The 27,858-nt window shown below is 50.8% G+C and overlaps 1 protein-coding gene across 2 annotated transcripts; it reads right to left on the bottom strand.

Annotated features, from left to right (window-relative positions):
- Nucleotides 1-26,579, bottom strand: ASPSCR1 (ASPSCR1 tether for SLC2A4, UBX domain containing). 2 transcript variants are annotated; one of them, XM_032978588.2, is made up of 17 exons: nt 26,456-26,579; nt 24,408-24,463; nt 23,539-23,653; nt 20,136-20,236; nt 18,941-19,001; nt 17,847-17,920; nt 16,958-17,405; nt 13,325-13,384; nt 11,353-11,510; nt 10,620-10,701; nt 10,107-10,173; nt 9,006-9,068; nt 8,592-8,644; nt 5,118-5,169; nt 4,811-4,880; nt 815-987; nt 1-268 (listed from the first exon to the last, which is right to left on the bottom strand). In XM_032978588.2, exons 1-17 carry the CDS (start codon nt 26,540-26,542, stop codon nt 258-260), a joined length of 1,731 nt encoding a protein of 576 aa, XP_032834479.2. In that variant the 5' UTR covers nt 26,543-26,579; the 3' UTR covers nt 1-257. The 2 variants fall into 2 exon arrangements, with proteins under 2 accessions (XP_032834479.2, XP_032834488.2); XM_032978597.2 differs by having other exon boundaries at nt 16,967-17,405.
- Nucleotides 26,580-27,858: the final 1,279 nt, after the last annotated feature.

Here is a 27,858-nt window from a genome sequence, read left to right as displayed (position 1 = left end):
CGCCACCAGAACGTGTCCTTTATTACAAACAAACATCGACAAACAATTCGGATCTCCAGTGCGGGAAGTAAAGTACGCAACAGACCCCCGGTCGTTACGCTCGCGTTTAAGAGTGCATCGTTAGCGTTTTGTTTTTAAGCGAGGCGACCCGCCGTGCAATTTACGCGGCGGTTCGTCAAACACCCGTCGCGCGAAAACTCTGTGACGATTCCCCAAATGGAAGTTCCTTTCAAAACGCCGACTTGGCGGAGGGCTGCTCACCTCTTTCCTGCGCAGAAACACAACACAGGCAAAATCACAAGCGAGTATTATTTAGATTGTTTTTTTTTTTACATCACACGTTGTTTTTTTTTGTTTCCTTCGGGCGACCAGCGTCGGCAGTCAACAATTCGGGAAGCCCACAGGGATGTTTGAGAAAATTACGTTGAGGCTGGGGTGGTTGGCGGTGCTGGCAGCGGTTTTGGCGGCAGTGGTGAGGACGGAGAGGGAAGCACGTGGAGGAGGCACTGCCAGGAAAAGCTGGTGCACACGCACTCCCAAACTCTCCCGTCTCGTGCGCCCTTGGCCCCAGATCAAAGCCTCTCGCAACCGAGCGCGGAGGGGAAGGTGAATTATTTTGACAAGGAACGAGCGCTCATTCCAACGCGGCCACCAAGTCGCCAGCTTCGTCCACAATCCGTCCCCGGCGACTGGGAGATGCTGGAGAGGTGTTGGGAGGGCGGGGGTGGGTGGTGCAGTGGGTGGGGGAGGTGTGGGACGAGAGGAGGGGATGGGGAAGGAGGCTCCTCGTCTATCCCTCAAGTGGCTCTCTCACCTGGCAGCTTCAGCCACTTGGGAACGGTGGCAGTTGGCTTGGAGGCTTCGTGGCTCGGCCCGGCCACGGGTTCTGAGTCGGGGTCATCATCGCAGGCCTCGCAGGAGTCGGGGATTGGGTACAAGGTAGTCGCCGAGGCAGCTGCGCCGGGGACTGGAGTCTTGGGAAGGACACTTTGGGCACACACGCACAAACACCGCATGGATGTTTCCATAACTTCTGCACCAATACTGGGGGCAAGGGGTTTTGTTTTGTCCAATACTGGACATCTGTGAAAAAAGAGCTGTAGAGCTCATCAGATTCCTACAGGATAAATAAATATCATGATTATGTTACTTTTGAATGTTGTCTTCGTTGTCGCCCAACCGTGCAGTCGGCGCTGGGCCATGCGGAAGGTAAAGGCTCCTACTGGTATCAGAGTGACAAAGTTGCCAACGAGCAGTTTCCCTAGTGGACCATGCCAACGACGACGAAGACAATGACAAAGTTCACGATTACACAAATGAACGGTGTGCCATTTGCCTTCTATATGGATCTTTCTGAGCAGTCACCTGAAACCATTCACTTACCGCGGCGTGCGACCAGCGGCTCGCCACATCACGATCACCACTTACACGTGGACGTCCATAGAGGCAAGTATCACGGAACTGCGGGATGACCACCAATAATCGGGCCTCTCGCGGACACAAGATGAGACCATGGAATTAACTACGTACGATAATCTGTCCCAACTCGCAGGATAATCGAATCGGAACCGTGGACATCAGCGACGCTGCCTCGGTGGCTACAACGCGAGTTGTTAGCTTCAGTGCCTCAACTACCAACTCTTTCCCACCCATACCCCCCCCCCCTATCCGCCCCCCCCACCTCACCTAGCCCCGCAGTCACTGGGCCACCTCTGGGGTGTAATTTGTTCATCAAGCCGGGTGTAAACAAAACGCCAGCGGCTTCGAGCGATATCCCGGGCCCGCTCGGGGTGCGGCATTTATCGTAAGATCGCTTCTCCGTTTTCCCTCTTCGCATTCTTGGAAGTAGTTTTTCATCGCGCTCGCAAAATCTGTCCAAGCCCCAATGGTGGCCACGAGCCAGGTCGAGTGAAGCAAAGCCCCCTCCTCCCCCCCCCCCCTCCTGTGCCCCCCCCCCCCCCCCCGACCACCCCACTACCAACAGGCAAGGGGTGGAGGTGCAAGGTGGGGGTAGGCCGAGAGCTGAAAACCATTTTTAAAAAATGCTCAGGCGCAGGAATGCGTTCGAGGTCGTTGCTCATCGAGGAGATGGGAGCGGCGGAATCGGCTCGTGCGCAGACGCCGCCTCCGCGGATTGGTTGCATGGCATCGCCGCGACGGTCACGATGGATTGAGGCGCATTCATCAAGCAGTGGATTTATCATGCCTGATGATACAGTGAGGGAAAAAAGTATTTGGTCCCCTGCTGATTTTGTACGTTTGCCCACTGACAAAAGAAATGATCAGTCTATCATTTTAATGGTAGGTTTATTTGAACAGTGAGAGACAGAATAACAACAAGAAAATCCAGAAAAATGCATGTCAAAAATGTTATGAATTGATTTGCATTTTAATGAGGGAAATAAGTATTTGACCCCCTCTCAATCAGAAAGATTTCTGGCTCCCAGGTGTCTTTTATTCAGGTAACAAGCTGAGATTAGGAGCACACTCTTAAAGAGAGTGCTCCTAATCTCAGCTTGTTACCTGTATAAAAGACACTTGTCCACAGAAGCAATCAATCAATCAGATTCCAAACGCTCCACCATGGCCAAGGCCAAAGAGCTCTCCAAGGGTGTCAGGGACAAGATTGTAGACCTACACAAGACTGGAATGGGCTACAAGACCATTGCCAAGCAGCTTGGTGAAAAGGTGACAACAGTTGGTGCGATTATTCGCAAATGGAAGAAACACAAAAGAACTGTCAATCTCCCTCGGCCTGGGGCTCCATGCAAGATCTTACCTCGTGGAATTGCAATGATCATGAGAACGGTGAGGAATCAGCCCAGAACTACACGGGAGGATCTTGTCAATGATCTCAAGGCAGCTGAGACCATAGTTACCAAGAAAACAATTGGTAACACACTACGCCGTGAAGGACTGAAATCCTCCAGCGCCCGCAAGGTACCCCTGCTCAAGAAAGCACATATACATGCCCGTCTGAAGTTTGCCAATGAACATCTGAATGATTCAGAGGACAACTGAGTGAAAGTGTTGTGGTCAGATGAGGCCAAAATGGAGCTCTTTGGCATCAACTCAACTCGCCGTATTTGGAGGAGGAGAAATGCTGCCTATGACCCCAAGAACACCATCCCCACCGTCAAACATGGAGGTGGAAACATTATGCTTTGGGAGTGTTTTTCTAAGGGGACAGGACAACTTCACCGCATCAAAGGGACGATGGACGGGGCCATGTACCGTCAAATCTTGGGTGAGAACTTCCTTCCCTCAGCCAGGGCATTGAAAATGGGTCGTGGATGGGGATTTCAGCATGACAATGACCAAAAACACACGGCCAAGGCAACAAAGGAGTGGCTCAAGAAGAAGCACAATAAGGTCCTGGAGTGGCCTAGCCAGTCTCCAGACCTTAATCCCATAGAAAATCTGTGAAGGGAGCTGAAGGTTCGAGTTGCCAAACGTCAGCCTCGAAACCTTAATGACTTGGAGAAAATCTGCAAAGAGGAGTGGGACAAAATCCCTCCTGAGATGTGTGCAAATCTGGTGGCCAACTACAAGAAACGTCTGACCTCTGTGATTGCCAACAAGGGTTTTGCCACCAAGTACTAAGTCATGTTTTGCAGAGGGGTCAAATACTTATTTCCCTCATTAAAATGCAAATCAATTTATAACATTTTTGACATGCGTTATTCTGGATTTTTTTGTTGTTATTCTATCTCTCACTGTTCAAATAAACCTAGCATTGAAATTATAGACTGATCATTTCTTTGTCAGTGGGCAAACGTACAAAATCAGCAGGGGATCAAATACTTTTTTGCCTCACTGTAACTCAAAAGCCTCAAATATTTGCATTAATACAAAGGAGCTCCGTTTGTACACAGTAGGACGTTCAAATACCTTTCTGTGAATACCCAAAGTTCAATCGTGTAACACCGTAAGAGGCATTTGCACGCATGTGAGCATACGGCCACTTCAAGGCACTTACTCCGTTAATTTTACACGTCTTGTCAAATACAGCATTCTGTGATTTTAAAACAAGAGGATGCAGACGACCTGCAGTTTAAAAAAAATTAGCACTGCTTCAGTAAGCACTCGTCATGATCGTCGTCGTCAGCCATGATCAATCCACTGCTGGATGAAGGCCTCCCCCCCCACCCCCCACCGAAACCACCGCCACCACCTCTCACATCCCGCGATGCAACGATCCAGCCAGCTCCTGCGCATGAACCGATCTCACCGCTCCATCTTCTCGTGTGCGTTCCGTTCTCTGGTTTTGCAACTCTTGAGCACTAAGACTGCCAGGGCGTGTGGATAGAAAAGGTCGCTTGAAGGGATGGGATCTCAGAAGCAGTTCCGTGATATCTCCTTCCACGGGCCGTTGTCTAACATGAGGTGACACCGAATGGAAAAGCCGACCGCAGCATTGGATTGATGATCCTTATTTGTGTTTGGGTTGGGCCACGTGGCAATTTCATGACAAAGGCTTTGGTCGTTAACCCGACACTCGACAAGACTGTCACATTTACAAACACGTTATTTTTACGCTTAAATGGATTTTTGTTAATCAATTTCAGACCAACAGAGCTCCTGACCCGGTGGGCTTTCTCGACTCTCCAGGACTGAATCCGGCTCCAACGTTTGATGAAGTTTTTCTGAAACCACTTTGCGCTCCCGTCAGGTCGCAAACTCGGATGTCGTCAGGGGTGTGCTGCATCAGCTCACTGCGCTTGGGACGTAACTGGAACATTGGCTATTGAACGTGTTTTAGTAATTGCCAACAACTGCAGAATCCCGTCCTTTTGGCTGACATTCTCACCTGCAGAGGATGGCATCAGCATGGACCTGTGGTTCCGTGGCCTCGAGGATAGCCAGCTTGAGGTAGTGATCTGTAGCAACGGCAGCACACACGGGCGACAGCCTCCAACGGCTGCACCGGGCACGGGGCAGCGCAAGCGAGAACCACTCCATCCAACAGTAGCAGCAGCACGTGTCCCTACATAGCCACCTGCTATGGAACGCACAGCGCAACAATCCAACCGCTGCAGCAAAGACGCGACAATATTTTATCAACAACGGCTGGGTGCGTGCCAAAGTGCCCGTGTGTTGTGTCACTCGCCACTCACCTCTCTTCACCGTGCAGCCAAAATGAACGAGGGAGGTGGGAAAGAGGTTTGCCTGCGCGAGAGTTCAAGAGGACCCTTCAAGCAACGTGTGGATATATTTATTCAATCGCTCATTCACCAAGCACAACTTTATTCGCGTGGCACATTCACTCGCGCATGCCAGATCACACTATCTTCAAGGTCCTGCATGGACTAGCCCCCCCCCCCCCCCAACATACACCGGGGCTATGCACTTGATGGAAAACTAATTTCTTAAGAACTGCTTTTTATCATGTAGTTTGTTGTCCTTCCCCCGCACCTCCTAATTGTTTGCACGGTTGGCTACGGACGGTGTGAAAGAAGTTCGGCATACATACACGCAACCAAGGCTTTTTTTATATAATAGCCTCAGGGTCAATCTTTGCTCAGTATGAGTCACTTAATCTCATCTGCTGCACCCATGGTCTGTAAATCTCTTCCCCCAGCGATCAGTGCCCTCGACGCCCAGCCCCGATTTAGCAAATCCGAGAACTTCCCTTTTCTCCTCTCTCAATCAAACAAAAAATACGCTCGCTCTACACAGCCTTGAGATGCGGTCGCAGTGGCACAATATGTAGTACCGCATCGTATCATGCTTCAGCAGTGGCAGATTCAAGGATGGACAGGCAGATGTGGAAAGATACGAAGGGAGAACTCGATGAAGGAAACGATGCCCCAACAGCGTCAACGCACAATCTTATCAAAGCCAAGGAGCACGGTGCAAAGGAAACGGAGAACACCCGCGCCGCGGTCGAGGATACACGAGCGGCAGAGCACTGTGGGAAAGAAACCCACAATGTAACGCAACTATATGTTATATTCATTGTGCGAATCCAAACTGAAAGAGTGATATGTTTTAAAATGTCAGCATACGTGTTATGCACGCGTTTTGCTAAGCGTGTGGCAGCTGACACCGAGGGCACCCTTCCAAAATGAGATGTTCCATTTCGAGTAATCATCATCATGATTATAATAAAAAAACACTCAACATATACATCAATAACATTCCTTCAAAGAAACAAAATACATTTAAACAACGATTGGGGCAAATGGCCGTTCTTCTAATGGCAATGGGCCATTTTCCAAAACGTTGCCTATTTTATATATTTTTTATTATAAGGCTACAGTGTTATTTACAATTGTGTTGAGTTGTGTGTTACTTGTGGTTGTGCACCAAATAACTTGCGTACGCACCACCAACATCATCATCAGAAGCTCATCGCGTTCATCCAGGTGAAACATTTCAACCAACACACTAATAAGCCAGTGAATTTTAAAACGCGAAGCCGACAAGAGCCGAACAACGATGGGAATTCGTTCAAGCAATTGCAAACAAATCTAAGCTGGAGGCGTTTAAATTTTTCACATTCTCGCATCTGTCCGGGCGACCGGGGGCTAAAGAGATTCCGGGCTCCGGCAGTAAACACGGCGCACGCGCAAAACCTCGCCCCGCGCTTTATTATCACGGCGAATAGCCGCCAAAATAATCGATTTAAACACGTTCCAGTGCGACCGTTTCTGCTCCTGCTGCTGCTGCCGCCGCCGCCGCTGCTGAATAAAGCTACCGGCAAGTCCTGCGCAGTGGACACTTGATTCGAAAACCACACGCGGGCATATTTGTAAACTCGAGAGAAAGAAAAAAGTCTAAAAAAATAAAAGAGTCTTCAAAAAACTGTTTGCCGCAGGATAAGTTATGGACGAGAAATTACGGACGTGAAAACGGTTAAGGTTTTTTTTATCTTCCTCTCTCTCTCTCTCTCTTCCCGGGAGAGTGATTTTCGCTCTCCTCCACGGCCCCCTTTGAAGCCCATGAGGAGCTATTCCTAGGCCGGGCTGTTTAGCTCGTTAGCGAGAAAACGGGGGGAACGCATTGTTCCCCTTGTGGACTCCACCCCACACCCTCCCACCCCCAGGTTTTGGGTCCACTTGGAACGCAGTTCATCCATTTATTTAACAGCGAGCTTGAAAAATCGTAAGCATTTGATCATGTTGGTAATGCAGGTGGAATTTGTAAAAGTTAACATTCCTGTAAATTACAGACTGTTACATTTCAATGTTTGTACGTATGTTGAACTTCTTTAGCACCATACGTAGCCAACCCCACTAATGGGCGATGCGGAGCGAGATTCCGTTGTCAGCCCATGTCAATATCGACTGCGCAACAACAACAACAAAAGCCTCACAAAACATGAAAATTGGGGTTTTCACCAAATTTTTGCAAAGTTTCAGCTGTGAGGAAAAAAAGAAGTAGCAGTTTGACAGCCAGGTGACGAACATTTCTCTGTAGCAGGGCACCCGTGAAAACACGCGTCCCAAGTGTGCGGATCAAACTATTTAAACTTTTTTTTATCTGCCCAGGTAAGCACCACCTAGCTGTGTAGCTCCTTTTCCAGAAGCGACGCGGCAACAACTGGCGGCTCGACGTAGTGGCTCACCGCGCGGGAATTAATTTCAGCCAAACACTCTACGAACGCACGTCGATTCAAAATGCGGAAGGAGAAACTGGAGGATCCGGAGGGGGAAAAAATAACACGCGACCACGGGGAGAATACGCAAACTCCAAATATACAGCAGCAGGCGTCAGGGTCGGGATCGAACGCACGACCTCCTGCGTACCAGGCGAGGGAGTTAACATTGCACCACCCTGGCGCCCCACGGATAAAGTCCTTGCAGGGGATCTCAGAAGTAGTTCTGTGATATCTCCTTTCCAAAAGGACTCTACGTCGATAGCCGGGTTGGAATAATATTTGGGAAAAAAAGGCAACAGTTTAGAAGAAGTAAAAAAAAATGTATGAAGACGCACGGATTACGTAATTCTTTACAATATGCGTCCATCTTCGGAAGTATTGATTTAGCAGTACGGAAGCTGATGATGGCTTTGGGGACCAAACTTTACATATTTGTGAATATAAATTATAGCTCTGGTGTGTGTCTCAAGGTTATGGGCAACCCTTTGATAAATTTGGCCCCGTTTTTAACAGCGCAAGTCCCCAATAGGAACACAACTTTATACAACAGTTTGTTGGTTAACACTGGTTTACTTTTACGAGAGTTATAGTGCCCCCTCTGTTATGGATGGACAGACAGACAGATGAATGGTCAGACGGATGGACGGACGGCCAGACAGGCGGTTGGACAGATGGATGAACAAATAGACAAGATGGAGAAAGACCGATGGACAGACGGATGGAGACAGACCGACAAACGGATAGACAGATGGATGAACAGACAGACAGATAGATAGACAGATGTGCTTCTGCGGTTGTCTGGAATGCTCTTCCTTTCGATATTAGGAAGCCACTGGAGCTATGCACTTTTAAATAATCTAGATTGAAAACTCATTTCTTTCTAACTGATTTTTGTGCACATACGGATGGATGAACAGACAGACAGATGGACATGACAGACGCGTGCAACCTTAGTTGCGAAGCATTACGAGTGCACGGCCGTGCTCACCTTGAAGAGCGTCTGTGTGGAAGCATCCAGCACTCGCTTTGGAGGGGCAGTGTCTGAGCAGCAGGGGACGCAGGGAGGTTCGGGGAGGGACATACACCGCGTGCATTCAAAACCACGTCCTCAAGTCACAAACGCATCGGATGAGACAAATGGTTCTGGATTGGATTCTGTATCAGATGAGTCAAGGGTCAACGGTTAACTATCAGTAAACATCGGCACAGGGGAGGAGGCTGGGAGTGGCTAATTGCCCAATCACCCACTTCGTGTGATGTACCGTCCCTCAATAGGTGCTTGCGAACATCATTTGCACCGGCGACTCCGCATTGCGCACGGGGGGATCTGCACCGGTGAATCGCAAGCGGCTCCGGTGAGGCACTCTGAGAGCCGTGTGGTTGTCGTGCGGTCCACACTCACACAGGTAGAAGGGTGGGGCTGGCTCCTCAAGGCACGACCTCACCAACTCCACCAGCGCGCACACTGCCAAGTAAGAGGCAACAGGTCATGCGCATTTCCGGATTCAAATTAATTAAACGTCCACGATTCGATTAACCAATTCCTACTCGTTTAAATACTTTAATTCTGTGCTGTGATCATCATCATCACCACCAGTATCATAATTAAAACTAAAAGATTTAATTGAACAGGCAAAGCCCACCGAGCTATTCGTTATTTTTCAGAGATCTTCTTCTTTCGTATGCATTAATAACAGCAGATTAAAGATGCAATTTTTTGATGTGTTATCCACTACATAGACTCAACACTGCCCATAGTTTCAACACTGCCCATAGACTCAACACTGCACCATAGACTCAACACTACCCATAGACTCAACACTGCACCATAGACTCAACACTGCACCATAGACTTAACAATGCCCATAGACTCAACACTGCACCATAGACTCAACACTGCCCGTAGACTCAACACTGCCCGTAGACTCAACACTGCCCATAGACTCAACACTGCCGTAGACTCAACACTGCACCATAGACTCAACACTGCACCATAGACTCAACACTGCCCGTAGACTCAACACTGCACCATAGACTCAACACTGCACCATAGACTCAACACTGCACCATAGACTCAACACTGCCCGTAGACTCAACACTGCACCATAGACTCAACACTGCACCATAGACTCAACACTGGCCGGTACATTAAGCAGACCTCCCTCCTTAACTTCCTTTCGTTCCACCCTTAAAGCCTCAGCTCTTCTCCATCGCCCATTCTGTTCCCATTCCCTTCCCCTCCACTCCTTCCTGTCCCTCCCCTTCCCTTTCATGAACCCCCGTGTTCCCTCTGTTACAGTCACTCATTCCTCAGCCCTCACACTGCCCCTGCCTTCTAAATTCACCCTATTTTTGGTTACCGCTTTTGAACCACCACGTGATAGAGAGCCCTGTGCTAAGGCGCTCGACAAGTATAAAATATGATGAGAGGTGGGATCGCGCTTGGGGAGGCTGATGATGCGGATGATGGCCTGAAATTGCTGTGGGCTGGGGCAGCTCTTACCCGGTTCATTTGGCCTGAAGACCCCTTGCAGGATGTTTCGGTCGGGGAACTGCACTCGGATAACGACCTAACGTGGTGAGACAGAGACGGCAGCTGCTCAACCGGGGCCCTGTTCCCAGGACGGTCTAACGCGGAGAGCCCGCTCCGCACAGCCAGCTCTGCAGAGCTTCAGGAAAAATGCTGGCGACGCGATTGAGTACCCGGCGCGGTGTGTAAACTTCGCCACCGGGGGAGACAAAGGTGACCGGGCATGGTGCTGGCGACCCACCCCCTCGTGTGCCGTGCCGGCCTTCATAGGTGATCGCTAAAAGCACTTGCCCCAACAGTTACGTTAAGGCTACGAGGGGGATATTTGTCTTTGCCTTTTAATCTCATGTACTTTATTAGTCGTGCATGTTAGTGTGTTGTCCTTCCCCCGCACCTGCAATTAGCACGGTTGGCTGTGTATGGTGCAAAATAAGATCAACATACATACATACGAGGTGAGGGCAAGGAGAGAATGCCTTCACCCACCTGCGGGTAGCGTTTCATCTTTTCCAGCTCCTGCGACTCTCTGAGCGCCTGGGTGGTAAGGGGAGCTTCCTCCATCTTGATCCTGATGATGCAGACAGCACACAAAGACAAAGATCCCCCAGTATAGCCTTAACAGACTGTTGGGGCAAGTGCTGTTAGCGAGCACCTATGAGAGCCGGCACGGCACACGAGGGGGTGGGTGGCCAACACCACGCCCGGCCGCCTTTGTCTCCCCAGTGTTGTTTATACACCAGCAGGTACTTATGGATGGCTGAGTGGACCTAGGGGAGGACCGGTACAAAAATATTCACCACTGTTATTAGTCCTGAGTGGGAATCGAACTTGAGGTTAGTAGCACGGTGCACTAACCACGAGACTACCACTCCCCACAACAGACAAAGACAAAAGATCCCCGATAACAGAATGTTGGGGCAAGTGCTGTTAGCGAGCACCCATGAAGGTCGGCACAGCAATCGAGGGGGTGGGTGCCCAGCACCACACCTGGCTGCCTTCGTTTCCGCAGTGCTGATGTTTACACACCGCACCCAGGTACTCATTTGAGGCCAAGCTGACCTAGGGGAGGCCCAGTACCGGTTCAGATAGAATGCCACCGGTGTTGGCCGTGAGCGGGAATTAAAAACTCGGGTCGCCGGGTTCGTAGTGCAGCGCGCTAGCCACCGCGCTACCATTCCCCCATCATACACAAAACACGCACACACCCGACTCGTCTCACCTCTCCCTCTTCAGCTGCTCCAACCTCCTGCGCACATCATCCACTGTCACCTCGAAAAACTCGTCAGGCAGCTCGTCCCCAGTGGCTGCGCCGCCGCTGCTGCCAGCGTGAGAGGCGTCGAGCGACGGGTTGAAGACCAGCACCTGGCGCTCACAGGGCTGCGTCGAGGGACAGGGGAGAGGGGTCGGAATGGGAGGCGAGGATTGGATGCACAGGCAATTACAGTGTTACAGCTGTACAGTTGAATAATTGTAAATGTAATTAAATCTACTAGGGGCGAGTTGGTTAGTCGATTTGGACTTTGGAGCTTCGTTGTCGGCGGTCCGTCGGCCTGGAGCTCACTGACCCACACTCGCTCACTTGCATACTCACCCACCCACTCAGCTACTGAGCAGTCCATTTCCCTAGAGCTCACTTACCCACTCACCCACCCACTCACCGACTCAGCGGTCCATCAGCCTGGACTCCACCGCCGCTACACAACGTTCGAGACTCTTCACAGACATTTAACCAGTTCGGTAGACAGAACTATTGAATGGAGCTTGCAATGAATGAATATTGCGCACTCATCATGACTTGCGTTATAAGAGTTGCGCATTTATAAATGAACTTACTTAATTCTCGGATGGGTCGGGGACCGCGGTTCTATTCCTGATACAGGCATCCAATCTCCTGATAGAGGCATCCAATCTTTCAGTCAGGGCATTGTTTGCACAATCGTAAATGTAAAAAAAAAGTCAATGTGTCTTTGCTCAAATGAATCATTTGGTGGGACCACGGGGTCCCGAAAAAATCAGGTCAATAATTTAAATTTTTCAGTCCGCCCACTCGTGATCCCGACAGCAACGCGCCGCCCGCCCAAACTCGCGCCAACAAGCGCCAGCAGCAGCAGGCGGCGATCGACACGATGGGCGCCACCCCACCGGCCAAACGCAAGCCCCGGGGGGCGTCCGCCGCGGTCGCGCGCGGCGACGACGCCGTCCGGTCAGCCGTCGATCCTCAGCTTCTTTGCCAAGGCGAGCCCCGCCCCCCAGGCAGTGAATTTAACGTGTTTGTGTAATTTTTCAACTTTTTACGAAACTTAGTGCCCCGAGTAGCTCTCGACGAGGCCAATCGATTTACCACTAGTTTTGTTGTCGGTAAGGCAGCAAGACTCGTGTCGCTACGCGGTTTTTCCCACCCCGGGGCAGTGATGGGACCCCAGGGTCCCGCCAATTGCTTCACTTGCACATGGGGTGGCGTTCATCTGTTGACACCCTTAAGCCAATGGTGGAAATGCCACCATTGGCTTAAGGGTGCCAGTCTATATCACAGCACAACCATAGTGGAGTTTCCACAATGTACTCATTTTGGCGACCCCCGAAGGCTGAGTTGTCCCCACCACCTAGGATTTCAACTCTCGCGATTTTATAATTGCGAGTCAAGCGCTGAGATGACAGCACCGCTCGGTCGAATGACACGAACTTATATTTAAGATCTGACTTGTCTCCCAGTCAAATCAAATAACTCCCTCCGTAACATTAATTCGGAGACAAAAGTTGGTGGGAGCACGGAGAGGATGAATAAAGCTCCCAACATCCACTCACTCGGCTGCAAAGCGGCCAGGCGATGGCAGTACAGCAAGTGGGTTTTGCAAGCCCATGCACTTAGTCCCGTGAGTGTTATCCCCGCGTACACATGGGCTTTGTCCGGGTGCTCCGGTTTCCTGCCAAACGTAACCCTTTAAAAATGCAATTGGCCAAACCTCCCAATGTATCAGGACCCTTCCGAAAGAGCGAGGCTTGGTGGATAAACAATTGACATTATTATTATTACGGTATCATCGCGGCTGCACCAAAAACACCGTCACCATCACTGCCAAATCAACTTCGACCGCCCGACATGCGACGCAAACCGAGTCGATCGCATCTGACCACACGGCCGCTGGCGAGATGTGAACGACGACCGCTGGCGAGATGTCAACGTCACCCACCCGTGCAAGCTCCTCCGATGAAAAGTCCTGGCTCGCTTGCGACAGCCCGGCCGGCTGGACCTACGCACAGCACAGGCAGAGGATGGGGGGGGGGAGGAGTTTAGCCAGAGCCGGGCTGCCCCCGACACTCAAGTTGAATCAATCCCTCTGTGGATAATCTGCTTAGAATCACTCGACTAAATTGAATAGCGCGAAGGTGGATGGGGAAGAAAAAGTTATGCCTTTGGGTGGCAGGATATCAGGCGGCTGCTATTTTTATTTTTTTATTGGGCCCCGAGCCATTGACCGTGAAAACAGTATAGGAAAGAATGTTTCGTCGCTTGATTGACTTTATGGACTAATCGAGCCCCCCCCCGGGTCTAGATTCAGCGAGTTGTCTGAGGGGTGAGTTTGCCAAGTGTCAAACCCAGCGAGTCCGCGTTCGGCACGGGAGGCGACACTGTGGGTGAAAAGTTGCGGCCTGCTCGGTTGCAACGAGGAAAACTTCTCCGGTGGAAGTTGGCAACGTATTCTCAGCGACGGCGATTTATCTCCATGGCCATAAAAAAACACATTGATAAAATTAATCGGACGACACCTAATTGGCGATCCCTTATAACTCCTACAACCGTTGATACAGCATCAAGGTGGAACAAAAAGTGAAAAGTACGCCAAAAAGCCTGTTTGAGAGAGATGCATGCGTGGAATTATATTGAGAGGCAGGAAGAGGAACACACAGATCAGAGAAGGTATGCAGCTTATAGACACAATTCAATCGATTAAGAAAACGGGGGATCCAAAGGACACGTTCCTAAAACGTATGTATGTTGAACTTCTTTCACACTGTACGTAGCCAACCGTGCTAATCAGGGGTGCAGGATAGTAAGGGATGATGACCAACGGTCAAGGATAGTGAGCGGCAGCCAAGGAACTGAGCACGCCCGAGAGTACGCTCGACCGAGGAGATGGAGCGATTAAATCGGATTCGCGTGTTGAGCAGGTGCTAGGTGGGTCGTGTCATCGCCGAACGCGGCGGCGGCGCGAGGCCTTCATCCAGCAGTGGATCAACCATCACTGCTTGAAGACGACGACAAATTGGTAAACCGTTACGATCCTGAGTTATTTGCAGCCGTAGTTTCGGCTCTGGTTCAACTTAAACGGCCTCTGTTGTTAAACTCTGAACGCCGCCGCCGCCGCCGTCGCCGTCGTCGCCGCCACCACTGCCGCCGTTCGGGCCACGCAGGAATGTGGCTGCTGGCGCCCATTCGCAGACGGATGCGCGATGAGTTGACGCGAAACGACGGCTGCGACCCGCCACCCCCTCGTTACGCCCCATCAGAGCAGCTCGTTAGTGCCTGCCTTAACAAACGCCCTGCCTCCTCTCCGCTACCCCCCATGCCCCCCACCTACCCAGAGGTCTAACTGGGTGTCCCCGAAAAAAGTTAACGTGGGCTCCGAGGCTCACGAGCGAGCCTCTGCTCTAAGCATACACCAACAAAACCACGGTGCTATTTAAACCCAGGTCTCCCTTTCAAAAGGGAGTCCCCCACCATGTTGGTGAGCTCTAAGCCGAGTATAATAAAAGGGCACCTAATCTGTCTTAACCCAAACCCACTCGTCGCGTCCGTCGTTACAAACTGGATGCTTGACCCAATCACTCACTGCCAAGCCACGTAAGGATGCATCACCATCATCTTCTCAATCACTCGGACACCTGCTCAATCGCCTGCTCACTGGCCCAAAAGGCAGAGATCCTCTGTGTAGCCTTAACAGATTTTTGGGGCAAGTGCTGTTCGCGAGTAGCACCTATGAAGGCTGGTATAGCACACGAGAGGGTGGGTGGCCAGCCAGCACCACGCCTGGCCAGATTTGTCTCCCGAGTAGCGATGTTTACATACTGCACCGGGTACTCATTTGAGGCCGAGTCTACCGTCGGGAGGCCCAGGACCGGTTCAGACAATCTTGCCCACTCACCCGCCCACGCAACACGCTCACTTGCTCACCCACCCGCCCGCCCGCCTGTCAGGACCAATTAACAAGACGCTGAGCAGTACGTCAGCTGACGCCAATTACAGGCATCCTTTGTCTCTCTCGTTTTTTTTTCCCCCCGTCGCCAAATGGAATTCTCCGCATAGCGACGACAAGGAATGCAGGTGCTTGGGTTTTAGATTCTTCTATCTCTGCTGAGCGCAAAAAACGTGGCCTAATTTCTGTCGGCAGCAAAGAGGGCCCCAGCCACTGGCAATTGTAAGCACAGGGGCATTGCAATTTTAATGGAGCAGATCGGTTACTTAATACCGTGCCTTGGTACTCATTCTACCTATGGAAATTCTTCTCTAGTTCTCCGCCACTGCAGAGCAGCTGGGGGCTGGACACCTGTCTGTGGACAAAGAGCTTTGTAGCTCATCGGGTTCTTCGAGCTGAAATCGAATGTCTACATCTGTAATTGCGTCCTTGCATCCGTCCATCCATCCGAGGATTCTTCACGCCGTTACGAACCAAAAACTACAAAGCCCCTTTCAAAACAAGGCATTGTGTTACGCTGCGAATACACAAAGTAAATAAATGCCATCTATTCTCCATCCACCAACGCATTAAGGCCTCCCCACGGCATTGTTCAGCATACTTCACCACTCTGGTAAATTCGGCACCATGATGGTGAGGATGTTAACTACATCGCCTGGTATGCAGGATGGCGTGAGTTCAATCTCGAGCTTGACCCCCCTGTATATTTGGAGTCTGCGTGTTCTCTCTCTCTCCCTGTGGTCGCATGGCTTTTTCTCCAGGTCCTCCGGTTTTCCCTCCATATTTAAAAACATGCGTTTAGAGTATTTGGCTGATATAAATGTCCACGTGATAAGCCACTTCATTGGGCTATCATTTGTGGCTAGGTTGCGTCCAAAAAAAGAGCTCTCTGGCTCAGTGGGCCTTACCCTGCTACAATAAGACATTGTTTAATAGTTTTAAAGTGGTGGAGGGGGGAGGGCAGGAGTCAATTTGATATCACTGGCCACGGTCAGCCGTGACGGGTCATCGAACTCGGGTCACGGGGTTTCCTGCTTACGGGGGACGCTCAGCGCACACGTGCGGGAAAGCACGCGCGTGCGGGCGTAAGCAAACGCATCGAGCGAATGCGCTGATTCGTGCGCTCGCACGTCGCTTTTCTCCCTCCGCGCGCTTGGACACTTTTTTTTTGCACGACCGATTTTCTGCCCGTCGCACGGGCGGCGCCAACCTTGAGAGGAGACCGGAACGTGGAAGCGGGTCGGCCGCGCGGCCGTGTCTAGCGAACATGTCGAGTTGGGCGAAAACGATCGCAAAAGCGCGGATTCAAGGCGGGACGGGGCAGCCCTCCAGTTGCTCGTTTGCGCTCCCGCTGACGACGGAAGGAGGACCCCCTCCACTCGGGGAAGCTCTTAAGAGCCCCTCCAGAGAGAGGGTGGTTGGCCTCCTCTACTGCGTCTTGCAAGCGGTGGGAGTACCCACGCTTTACCCAGCCGCACGCGACCCGCGAGTCGACCGACTTGTCATGCGCGTAGGAACTGGTCATTTTCTGTTATTTTGAATGCAAACTGTGAGTCGCGCGCCCAGCACAACAGTCGGTTCCGGTGAGCACCTACAGCCGCTAGAGCGAACCAAGTCCACGGAACTCGCCTGGCTCACCGTCTCCACCTCCTGCTGCTCCCCACGGTCGACGCGGTATTTCTTGGCCTGCGTCGGGCCCGTGGCCGCCCTACCCTGGGCAGAGGCCGACGTAGAAGGGACCACCCGGTGTTGAGCGGCGGTGGCGGCAACGCCACCACCACCACCACCACCACCGGCGGCGGCTCCTCCGTCCGACCCCCCCAGCCGCTGACCGCCGCCGCCAAATGGCACGAACGGGGCGACAGGCGTCCTTTTGCCGTCATCGTCATTGTCGTCGTCGTCGCCAACGTTGTTGTTTTTCCGCGTGGATGTGCCGGGGCGTGGAGACCCCCCTCCTCGTGGCTCCGGCTGGAGGTCGCCGGGGTCGCCAGGGTCGGCCGGGAGCTGAGAGGGACCCTCGCCGTCGCTCGGTCTGCCCCCTCTTGACGAGGGGGTCAGCTCCCTCTTGACGAGGAACCTGCGCGGAACGGCGTGGTGTCGTGACCTTGCGTGACCTCATGCGGCCCCGCTAACGACATAGCAGCTGGTATAGCTATGGTGGAGGGGGGGGCTTAAAGGGGGTTCTAGCGGTGAAGCAGTATTCGTGAATGCGTGGGCACTGTGCCCTGCTATTTAAACACGCCCTACCCCCTAAACCTAGCCATAACTACCTAACCATAAGCCTGACCCGAGCATAACTCTTAACCCTCCACCAACTCTATCAAGACTCATAACCATAGCCCTCATAAAAGCACCAACCCGGTTCCTATCCATAATCAAAACCCCAACCACAAACCCCCCACTATAACCCTAACACAAATCAAAACCCTAACTGGTAGCCATGACTCCCACCAAACTAACCTAATCCTTACCATAACCCTAACCATAATTCCCAACTCACCACTAGGTTAATGCTTACCTGATGATGGCGCTGCCGCCCGTTATACCCAGACTTTTAAGCGTGGTCTTTTTCAGAACCTCTTCTCCAACATACTGGAGGTAATAAAATCACAACACACACTCACACATGGGTACCGCATTGCTATGCACACAATTAGAAAGTGTTTCAAGCCAGGGTGATTATTCAATATCCATATTTTTTAGGGAGGTCAAAAGCAGTCCCGCCACACGTTTAAACTGGATTCGGCCATGGCAATGTGAATTTTCCACCGCTGGTACCAATGGGTTCGAGCGCCATCCAATTCTCTTTTGGGGCACGGAGACCGTTTAGTTTTTAATACGTCACCTTCTTGCGCTTCACCAATTCGTTCACTTGCCACATTTTTTTTATAATTTCTAAACTTGTGCAGACCATTAAAAGTTCCATCGCAAGACCAAGTGGATACTCAAAGAAAGTCCGAAGTGCGATTTCGCAATACAAAAGACGAACCACTGCGATTTCCCAAAACAAAGAAACTCAACAGAGGCATGGAAGCACTGCACCGAACATGGACTAGATCCATTTCCCCGGCAAACTAATCTGGACATACAGTCCCTGAGCCAAGGGGGTTGATTGATGGGCACCACCTGGGGTGGCAAATCCTACGCGTATCCACCTTGGGGAGTGTCCACCATTGGCAGAACTCTTCGTATAAATACCGTCTTTTTTTATGGACGCGTTTATTCTGCACGTGTTTCACATCACACCAGTTTATTGCGCGAAACAATATTCTCTATCGAGCACACTATGGTGGCATTTGATGACATTTGTCTCGTAAAAAGCATTTTGTGAGATACCCTAGCTAAGTTAAGATACCTCACAAGATGGACAATCGAGTCAAAATATTGATGTTTATTATTCGTACACTGATTTCTCAGAACCATGTTGGGTCAGGCGAGTGGGGGGACGGGGGGGTAGTGGGTACTCGGTTGAAACAAAATGCAACAAGGGGTGGGAGGGGGGGGTAACATGGTAGCCAAACAAAGGTTGAGAACCACTGAGTAAGATGACAAGGCTGAGAACACCCCACCCAGTGAAGCCTTCCCCCTGTAGAATCATCTCTTATAACGCACCTCGTCATGGGTGTACACACAGGCAGGGGTCGAACCTTCACCTTGCTGCTCAGCAACCAACCTGGAAAAAATAAGAAAAAAACAACAAACATTAACACGCATTCGGAGCCAAAAGTGTCGCCACACTCAATAAGAGTGTGTATACTGGCATATCTAGCAGATGAGAGCTGTACGTATATTGAGTCTTATACAGCAGTCCCTCGGTTTAACAGTAACATCGGTTAACGGTTTTTCGGTTAAAGTTTTGCCTCCCATACATAGTATCCCATGGTTTCAACTAACGTGAAAAATTTAGATTAACGGCGTGTTAACGTTACGCATGCGGACGCCAATTTCGGCCAATCCCAGTGCTTGTAAGTGGGGCAGAGGCCATGCCCTCAGCCAATTAGTGACGACCGTTTGTGAACATTTAGACCTCGACTGGCTTTGTTTAAATGATACCTCTTCTGTTTCGTTTCAAACTATGTTTTTAGCGTCAAAGATGTCAACTTACGACCGTCTTGGAACGGATTAATGCTTTTAACATGCAATTCCTATAATCGATTAACAGTTATTTCGGCTGACAGTAGATTTCGTCGAATGGATTAAAAGCGTCAACCGAGGAAGACTACTCTATTGGAATACGACGTTTGATTTATACGGCAACTAAATGAGAACGCATCTCAAGACGCTGTACAGAAACAGTTGGAGTGTTTACTTTATAGAGAGAGGCAGTCCGGGTCACAGGCAGAGGAGAAGAGGAATGTCTTTAGCTAGATTTGTACAGGGACAGGGAGCCAACAGCACGGACAGCTGGGAAGACAGGAAGTTCCACAATATGGGGGCAGCAGATGAGAACTAGCGATCTCCCACTGAGAAAAGGTTGCCTGGAGGCTTTTGCAAAAAGCCTTGGTTGCTAGAGTGAGACAGGAGAGCGTGTGGAAGGGAGTTGGGTGAGATAAGAGTACAGAGGTGAGAGGGGAGAGGTAGGAGAGTGTTTGGAGAGGAATAAAGAAAGATGAGAGGAGGAGAGATAGGAGAGTGTGTGGAGGGGGGAGCGGTACGCAGGGATGAGTCAACAGAGGATCTCTGAAGATGGTGTTTGTGGAATAGACTGGGAGCGAGTGGAGTGATACTGAGGGCGATACTTGTTCTCATTTCACGAGTGCAATTGAGGAGGAGGCTGGCCCTTTCCTCTGCTTCGCAGACTCGGCACCTGCTCTGCGGGAAGTTCGTGACAACGTCCCACAGGGTGGCGCTCGTCATAAAGCCATGCTGCATTCTCGTCCCGTCCGGCGCCTGCAGAGCAATGCGCACCTGGGGGAAATAAAGAAAAAGATCCCCTGTGTAGCCTTATAAAACGATTGGAGCAAGTGCTGTTAGCGAGTAACACCTATGAAGGCCGGCACGGCACGAGGCGGTGGGTGGCCAGCACCACGCCCTGCCGCCTTTGTCTCCCCAGTGGCGATGTTTACACACCGCGCCAGGTACTCATTTGAGGCCGAGTCGACCGAAGGGAGGCCCAGGACCGGTGCAGATATTTGTCACCGGTGTTGGCCACGAACGGGCATCAAACTCGGGTCGTTGGGTTCGTAGTGCAGCGTGCTAACAATGACACTACCGCTCCCCACACACACCAGGTAAAATTATTTTGGGATGAGTGGACCTATGGCAGGGTTAGCTTCAGATACCGATTACCACCGAGTTAGCATTGGTGGTGTGCATTCAATGTGATGTGAGATTATTGCTAGGAATTGAAGGATGGCCAGGATTTTATGAGGCCACTAACCAATTTTTATCTCACATATGTTAAAAAATATGAAGACAAAGCTCACCACTCATTTAGTGTTACAGACTGATATGGCAAATGCTCTTAGCGAGCACCTTAAGGCCAAAAGGGCACATATGCCAAGGGGTGGTTTAGCTAGCAGAGTGGTCGGTCGGCAATGAAAACAACAATTTGAGTATTTTTTTCGAATTCGGTAATAGCCAATATTTCAAGGGCCGCAATGCCCTTGAAGAGTCCATAATGAGCCGCATGCGGCTCTGGAACCACAGGTTGCTGACCGCTGCAGATGGTAAACTGGACATTCATGGTAAACCAGACGTCCATGGTAAACTGAACATCCATGGTAAACCGGACTTCGATGGTGAAGTGGAATTCTATGGTGAAATGGACTTCCATGGTAAACTGGACTTCCATAGTAAACTGGACTTCCATGGTGAACTGGACTTTCATGCTCAGGGGTCGGAAACCAAAATAACAATAAGAGCCATTTCTTTCAAATTTCAAGAGCCGCACTGCAGTACTTAAAGATCCACACGTGGCTCTGGAGACGCAAGTTAGCCTAACCCCAGAGCTAGCACAATGCACAACAATGTTGACCATATCGTACCCAACTAAACATTTTACGTTGCATTGAGCAAGGAGCGACCCATCCATTGCTGTTTCTGATAAATACGGCAGAGGGCTCCTCTGTGAATAAACAAAATTATTTTTTTCCTATTACGTTACAAAGACACAAACGTCAAATAATAATGCTGAGGAGAAAAAAAAACTGAGAACAATACATTAAAGAAAAAGATAACAAGGACAAACATTCTAAAGCAGGGCCTTTCCAAAAATGTTTCAAAATGTAATCTTTCAAAACATGCATTTATATTATTTATATTATTTTGTTGCTATCAATGTCATTCTTGGCCAGCTCGCTTCTGAAAAGGAAGTTAATCGCTCAGTGGGCTTTCCCTGGTAACATAAAAAATAATTTAGTTTCATTTGTATTTTTTTTTTCCTATACTTTGCACTCCTATCGTGTTTTGTATTGTTTGTTGTTGTAACGTTCTGACCCCGTGCCCCTACTGGACAACTGTGAAAAATTGCCTTGTAGCTCATCGGATTCCTCCAGTATGAACAAATATTCCGATTCCGACTCGCCAAGCCGTTCCTAACGCGGCAAATAAATCCGCCGCTCTCAACATGACGCCCATCGCGTTGATGTCTTACGAAACAACGCTCAAGAGAATTCCACCGGCCAGGTCAAACGGCCGCACACGCACACACGCGCACGCGAGATGGATCCGTCGACGGCGCTCCAGCGGCAGATAGGGCGCCGACGCATTCCTGCCGCATCAAATGAAGAGCTCCCGTTTTGTCACGCCGGCCTTCGGGGCATGCAGAGCCGGACCACCGCTGCTGCTACCCCAACGCCCATGCCCCCCCCCCCCCTTCATGCCAAATCCGTTGCCGGCAGCGGTGGTGGCGGCATGTGCCGCATTAACCTTTTCGATACAGGTGTCACTCGGCGGAGAGCGGCCCACCCCGTGTAAAAACCACCGTGCGCTCTTTGAAGTTCACCGGATGAGACATGTGGGAGCAACATGGGCCACAGGGGGCGAAGACAGGCGGGCGGACATCGCGAGCCGTCCTGTCAGCTCGTAGGCTCGCGCGCTTCGCCAATTTGGGCGGTATGTGTAAGATTGCGTGCACGCGTGTACGTAAGTGCGTGCATCTGTCGGCACAGTAGGGGGCACAGCTGGTGCATGTGCCAGTCATCTCAGTCAGTCAACCCGTGGAACCTGGGTCTGTCCCGTGACCTCCCATCAGCGACCCTTCGATACTTCACGTGGCCTCAAAGTGCACCTGGCCTGGCACAGGCGCCGTGGTGACATCACCGTCACTTTGTGGCGAATAACGGGTATTGTGGTTTGTGCGTGCCCACACTTCAGAGCACCCAACCTGGCACAAGCGCAGTGGTAACGTCGCCGCGACTTCATGATAAATAAGAGTTGTTGTTTTGCATGTCTTGAGTGTGTTCCCTCACGCGCCGTGCCGGTTTTCATAAGCGGTCACGAACATCACTTGCCCCGACAGTCTGATATGGCTATATTGGAAGGATGATTTGTCTTTGTATTGTTACTTAGCTTCACGTATTCGCAGCCACAATAACACCACCTACTTTGCTACTCTTGGTAAACGTCTCTCTGTGCAGGAATGCTCATGTTAGCCTGAAACAGTCAGGCTCACATTTCTCCAATCTAATCTTTCCTAACTTTATCCAGGTAGGATCACAGGAGAAGTTCAGGGCATTACAAACATCTGGACGACATCCCATCAGTTGACTCCTGTGGCAAGTGAGGCACGTCCCACAGGCCCAGCCACCGAATAACCACACAGCTCTGGTTTTTGCCAGAAAGAGGGAGCGTTCCGATGACGTACGTGTACGTTATCCGTCTTTCTTCCGATTCCGTTCTGATAACGTATGTGGACGTGTACATCATCGGAACGGAACCAGAAGAACTCAAATAAAATAATATTATCGGTACCGAGGTTCCCACAAGGCCATGCGGGGAGGGCGTGTGGCACGGTTTGGCACCAGCTATCCTGGAGTGCGGTCGTGTCGCTACGGCTCTCCGCGGTGAGTACAATGTCTTTAAAAACAACGGCGCTACTACACCTCTCTAAATAAAATTAACACCGATCCCGCTTGCGCATTTCTGAGATTCAGCGGTGATCGGGACAATGCACCCTGCAACTTGCAGTCATCTCGGAACGGGGAAAGGGGTTGGTTAATGGGCACAGCAGGGTCTAGAGAAGAGACGAGCGTCTCGCAAGATCTCACCTGCGCCTCGACGGAGGAACGTTGCCGTGAGCTCGGCACCATCTCCAGCTTGGCATTGTTAGGCAGGTTGGCGAAACGTCCCTGCATGCTCAGGTCCAGAATGCTCCTCTGGAATCTGGGGGTCCGATGGACATAACAGGGAGTAGGAGGTTCAGGTAAAGGAGGAGAAATTTCAATAGGCACCGAGAGCAGTGGACAACGAAGCCCAGTGGTTCTCAAAAGCGTGGTCCCCGGTACCAACAGTGGTTCGCGAAGGTCCTCAAGGGGGTCCGCGCGAGGCTGTGATGCAAATGCAGGTTGATCCGGGAAATAATTACCACGTTTATACCTTTTGTTTTAGACGTGAATTCATATTAAATAAACATTAAGTTAGGTAAACTACCTAGATTAAACCACCCTAACCAGAAGATATAAATGCACCCCCACCCCCCCAAAAAAAAAAAACTTAAAGCTGTGAAAAAATATATATGTTCCGGTAAAATGAATGATTTTGTATTACTGGTATTTAGAGAGCTGAGTGGTCAACTGGCCAAAAAAGTTTGAGAAACACTGACATAAGTCAATGTTGTTGTTTTTTGTGAGATGGTGGGGGTTGGATTATAAACGTTAAGTGTTGGAAGTGGCCAGGTGATTCAAGATGCTAATGCGACATCAGGAGCACTCTATTAAGGTCGTGCAAGGTAGAGTAGGGATGGAAAAGCTAAGGCTAGGCATTACAATACTGGATCGTTGGGTAAGTCAGTGCAGTCTTGGATAGGGTTGGGTTAAGGAAGTGGATGATTCGGGTGACCTCAATACTGTGAGCTTCGTGAAGTTTAAGGAAATCCCCATGAAGGTGGACGTCCCACATGCACGCGAATGTCACTCACTTGAGGTCATAATCGTCAGCACTGAAGTTTTGCTTCTTGCAAACTTCCTCCAGAACCTGCGGAAGCGATAAAAATACACGAGATGCACGGCATTTTTAGAATCTTTATTTAGCCTGGATGAATCCGATGAGCTATGAAGCACTTTTTGCACATATGTCCAGTAGGGACAGGTCAGCGAGTTACAACAGTAACTGTTTAACGAACAGTTATATCCATGTGCTATTAACATCACCGATTCTGGGCCACATGCCTATGCCACAGCCTAGTCCACCCGTCGTCAACACAACCAGTGTTGGTTGACATCCCACCAGATTGTGCCAACTCGTTTCCCTCAACCCCGGGAAGATGATGACACTGCGCTATTAACAAAATGGGACCTTTTTTGCCAGAATCAAAGCATGAAAAAATAAGGATAGGTTTTACCCTTTCTGGCAATAGAATTGGTGTTAAGATGTTCAAATTCCTTGCAAAAGGTATAATCTATTTGGTGTCTGAACATCTGAACACAACTGTTTTATTGCCAGAAAGGGTAAAAAAAAACCATTCTTATTATATATATATTTTTTTTAATGCGCCGTTAACGTTAAAAAAAATCTCCCACCCACCCACCCTTCCGTGGATGGCCGGTAGATGGCAGTGCAGTTTTCAGTTTTCATTTCAATTTCATTTATTTGGTACTAGCTTTACAACCCGGCTTCGCCCGGGACTTGAATTCACGACGCCCGGCCGCCTTTGTCTCCCCAGTGGCGATATTCACACACCACACCAGTTACTCGTTTGAGGCTGAGTCGACCTAGGGGAGGCCCAGGACCGGTTCAAATAATCGTCACCGGTGGTGGCCGTGAGCGGGAATCGAACTCGGGTCGCCGGGTTCGTAGCGCGGCGCGCTAACCACTACACTACAATGCGTTACGCTTCCACATGCAAGGGTCACGTGACAGATTTGACGTCACAGCTCACTTGCCGTGCAAAATAAATATGCATTATTGAGCTCCTCGCCCCCCAAAACAAGTGTATTTCGATTTAAAGCTTTCGTGACTGCAAGGATTCATCTTCTTTAATAATTTTTGCATGGTGTACAGTCTGGGAAATACCCACATGGCAAATTTCAAGTTTGTTGCATGTCGGGAAGTACGCTAAACATTTTGAACAGGCACAACATTCACAACTTTGCCTTTTATATATATGGAGATGGAGATAGCCCTGTGAGCCATTCGGCTATTGAATCGGGTTATAACCGCAACATACAAAAACATGAACAAGAAAAACATCTTAATGTGACTATGCCAAAACAGAAAAATCCAGAAAAAAAAGTGCCAGTACACGGGGTCGCCGACCAACCCCGCACGGAATTTGTTAGCAGTGTTTTTTGTTTGTTTATCATTTCTAACACGCACGCTGCCTTCCTCCTTTCACCACGGACTGCCGCAACATTCTCCGTCCCAGTGCAGGCCCCCAACGCGCAACAAAAAGTGCGTCCCCGTTGGCTCTCAATGAGGCTATCCTCACCATTGATCGTTTCACAAAAAAACAAATGTTGACAATTGTGTAATCGCTACTAATTGTGTAATCCCACAGCCCTATCGGGGTGGTTAAAGCCTGTTGCCACGCCGTTGTGGTTTGCCGTCATACAAATAACTCCCGCCGCCGCCGCCGCCGCAGAAACGTGGAATTTCCACCGCTGGCTCAGGGCGACGAGGCCTCTTCCCAGCTCCGTCGAACCACCTTTTGCCTTCCGACTTTCAACATAATTCAACATCGTGAACGCTCGCAAAGCATCGCCGTTCGAACCCGCAATCGCGCGCAAGTCGACGCCGAAGCGACATCGACGGCGGCGTCGTCGCGAGGCGGGCGGGCGGGTGGGCTCGCCCTCGCCCTCGCTGGGCGCCGCTTTCTCAGGCAACGCCGTAGGCTCCGCCGGCGGCCTACAACAATGACGGGGGCCCCACAGACGCTGCGCCGCCGTCTCTGTCGGGCCTCGTGGAGCCCGTCTCTGGGCTGCGGGGATAAAACAAGAAGTGGGCCGAGCGAGCGACTGAGCGACTGACCTGCATGAGCAGGGTGCTGGCCCCGATTCGCACGTTTTGTCTCCGGCCATTGGGAGCCAAGACGGACACTGTCACTGACGCCGCCATCACAGGGGCCACCCACCGCCAAACCCCACCAAGCTCCCCCCCCACCACCACTAAGCTCCCCCCCCTACCACCAAGCTCCCCCCCCCCACCACCAAGCTCCCCCCCCACCACCAAGCTCCCCCCCACCACCAAGCTCCCCCCCCCACCAAGCTCTCCCCCCGCTACCACCAAGCACCCCCCCCCCACCAAGCTCCCCACCCCCCCACAAGCCCCCCCCACCAAGCTCCCCCCCCCCACCAAGCTCCCCACCCCCCCACAAGCCCCCCCCCCACCAAGCTCCCCCCCTCCCACCAAGCTTCCCCCCCAGCCCCCCCAAGCTTCCCCCCCAAGCCCCCCCCCCAAGTCCCCCCCCCCCCCCACCAAGCTCCCCCCCCCACTAAGCTCTCCCCCCCACCAAGTGCAAGCTCCTCCCCCCCCACCAAGCCCCCCCCCACCAAGCCCCCCCCCCCCACCAAGCTCCGCCCCCACCACCAAGCTCTTCCCCCCCCCCACCACCACTGGAGGAATCCGATGAGCTATAAAGCCATTTTTCACAGATGTTCAGTCGGGGCACGGGTTAAGAAGGTTACAACAAACAAACAAAAAACATTCTAGGAGTGCAAAGTACAATAAAGGTAAACAGATCACCCAAACACATAGAAATTAAACGAAACCATCCCTACCAGACAAAGCCCACTAAGGGATTAACTTATTTTTCAAAAGCGACCTGGCCACAAATCATAGCCCAACAAAGTGGCCTCATCATTCGGGACATTTAAAGCAGCAAAATAATCTAAATAGTCTAAACGCGTGTTTTGTCTCGAAGCTTCAATGGGGGTTGAACTTGCACGGTTGCAGGTTAAGCGCATGTGGTCCAAAAGGGCTCTCCGGGACTTCCATCTGTGGAAAGCAGCACGCATAATTACTGTCCGCACACCTCCACCCCTCTCGGATTATAAGGCGCACCCTCCAATCTCGTCCACAACCTTCGTAGTTTTAAAAGATTGCACGAGCGCGTGTCTAATAATAATATTTGAGATGGTTAGCAAACGCAAAAGCGCGCGGTCCCAAGTAGCTCAAGGAGGGGGGGGGAGCGTGAGATTCACTGAGAACATCTGTATTCGTGTTTCTGCAACGTGTTCTAGATATAACTACATTTCCTATATGTATGTACTGTATATTGAACTTCTTTCGCACCGTACGTAGCCAACCGTGCGACTCGTAGGTGCGGGGGAAGGACAGCAAACTAAACACAAAAATTAGCTCTAAATAAATGAGTCTTCAATGTAGATTATTTTAAAGTGCATAGCTCCATTGCCTTGTTCGCGTCATCTCCC

Source organism: Petromyzon marinus, chromosome 3 (assembly GCF_048934315.1).
Source record: "Petromyzon marinus isolate PM22_M1 ecotype Great Lakes invasive population chromosome 3, UKy_Petmar_22M1.pri1.0, whole genome shotgun sequence".
NCBI lineage: Eukaryota > Metazoa > Chordata > Hyperoartia > Petromyzontiformes > Petromyzontidae > Petromyzon > Petromyzon marinus.
The sequence above is the reverse complement of the archived record's forward strand: the minus strand, read 5'-3'. Positions and strand labels throughout refer to the sequence as shown.

Excerpts from the sequence above, each read along its gene's own strand:
- ASPSCR1 (XM_032978588.2), bottom strand. The coding sequence starts at position 26,542 with ATGGCGGCGTCAGTGACAGTGTCCGTCTTGGCTCCCAATGGCCGGAGA. Across the intron at positions 9,069-10,106 it reads CTTCAGGCCAAATGAACCGG|TGTGCGCGCTGGTGGAGTTG; the intron begins GTAAGAGCTGCC and ends CTTACTTGGCAG. Across the intron at positions 5,170-8,591 it reads CCACACAGACGCTCTTCAAG|GCAAACCTCTTTCCCACCTC; the intron begins GTGAGCACGGCC and ends ACTCTCGCGCAG.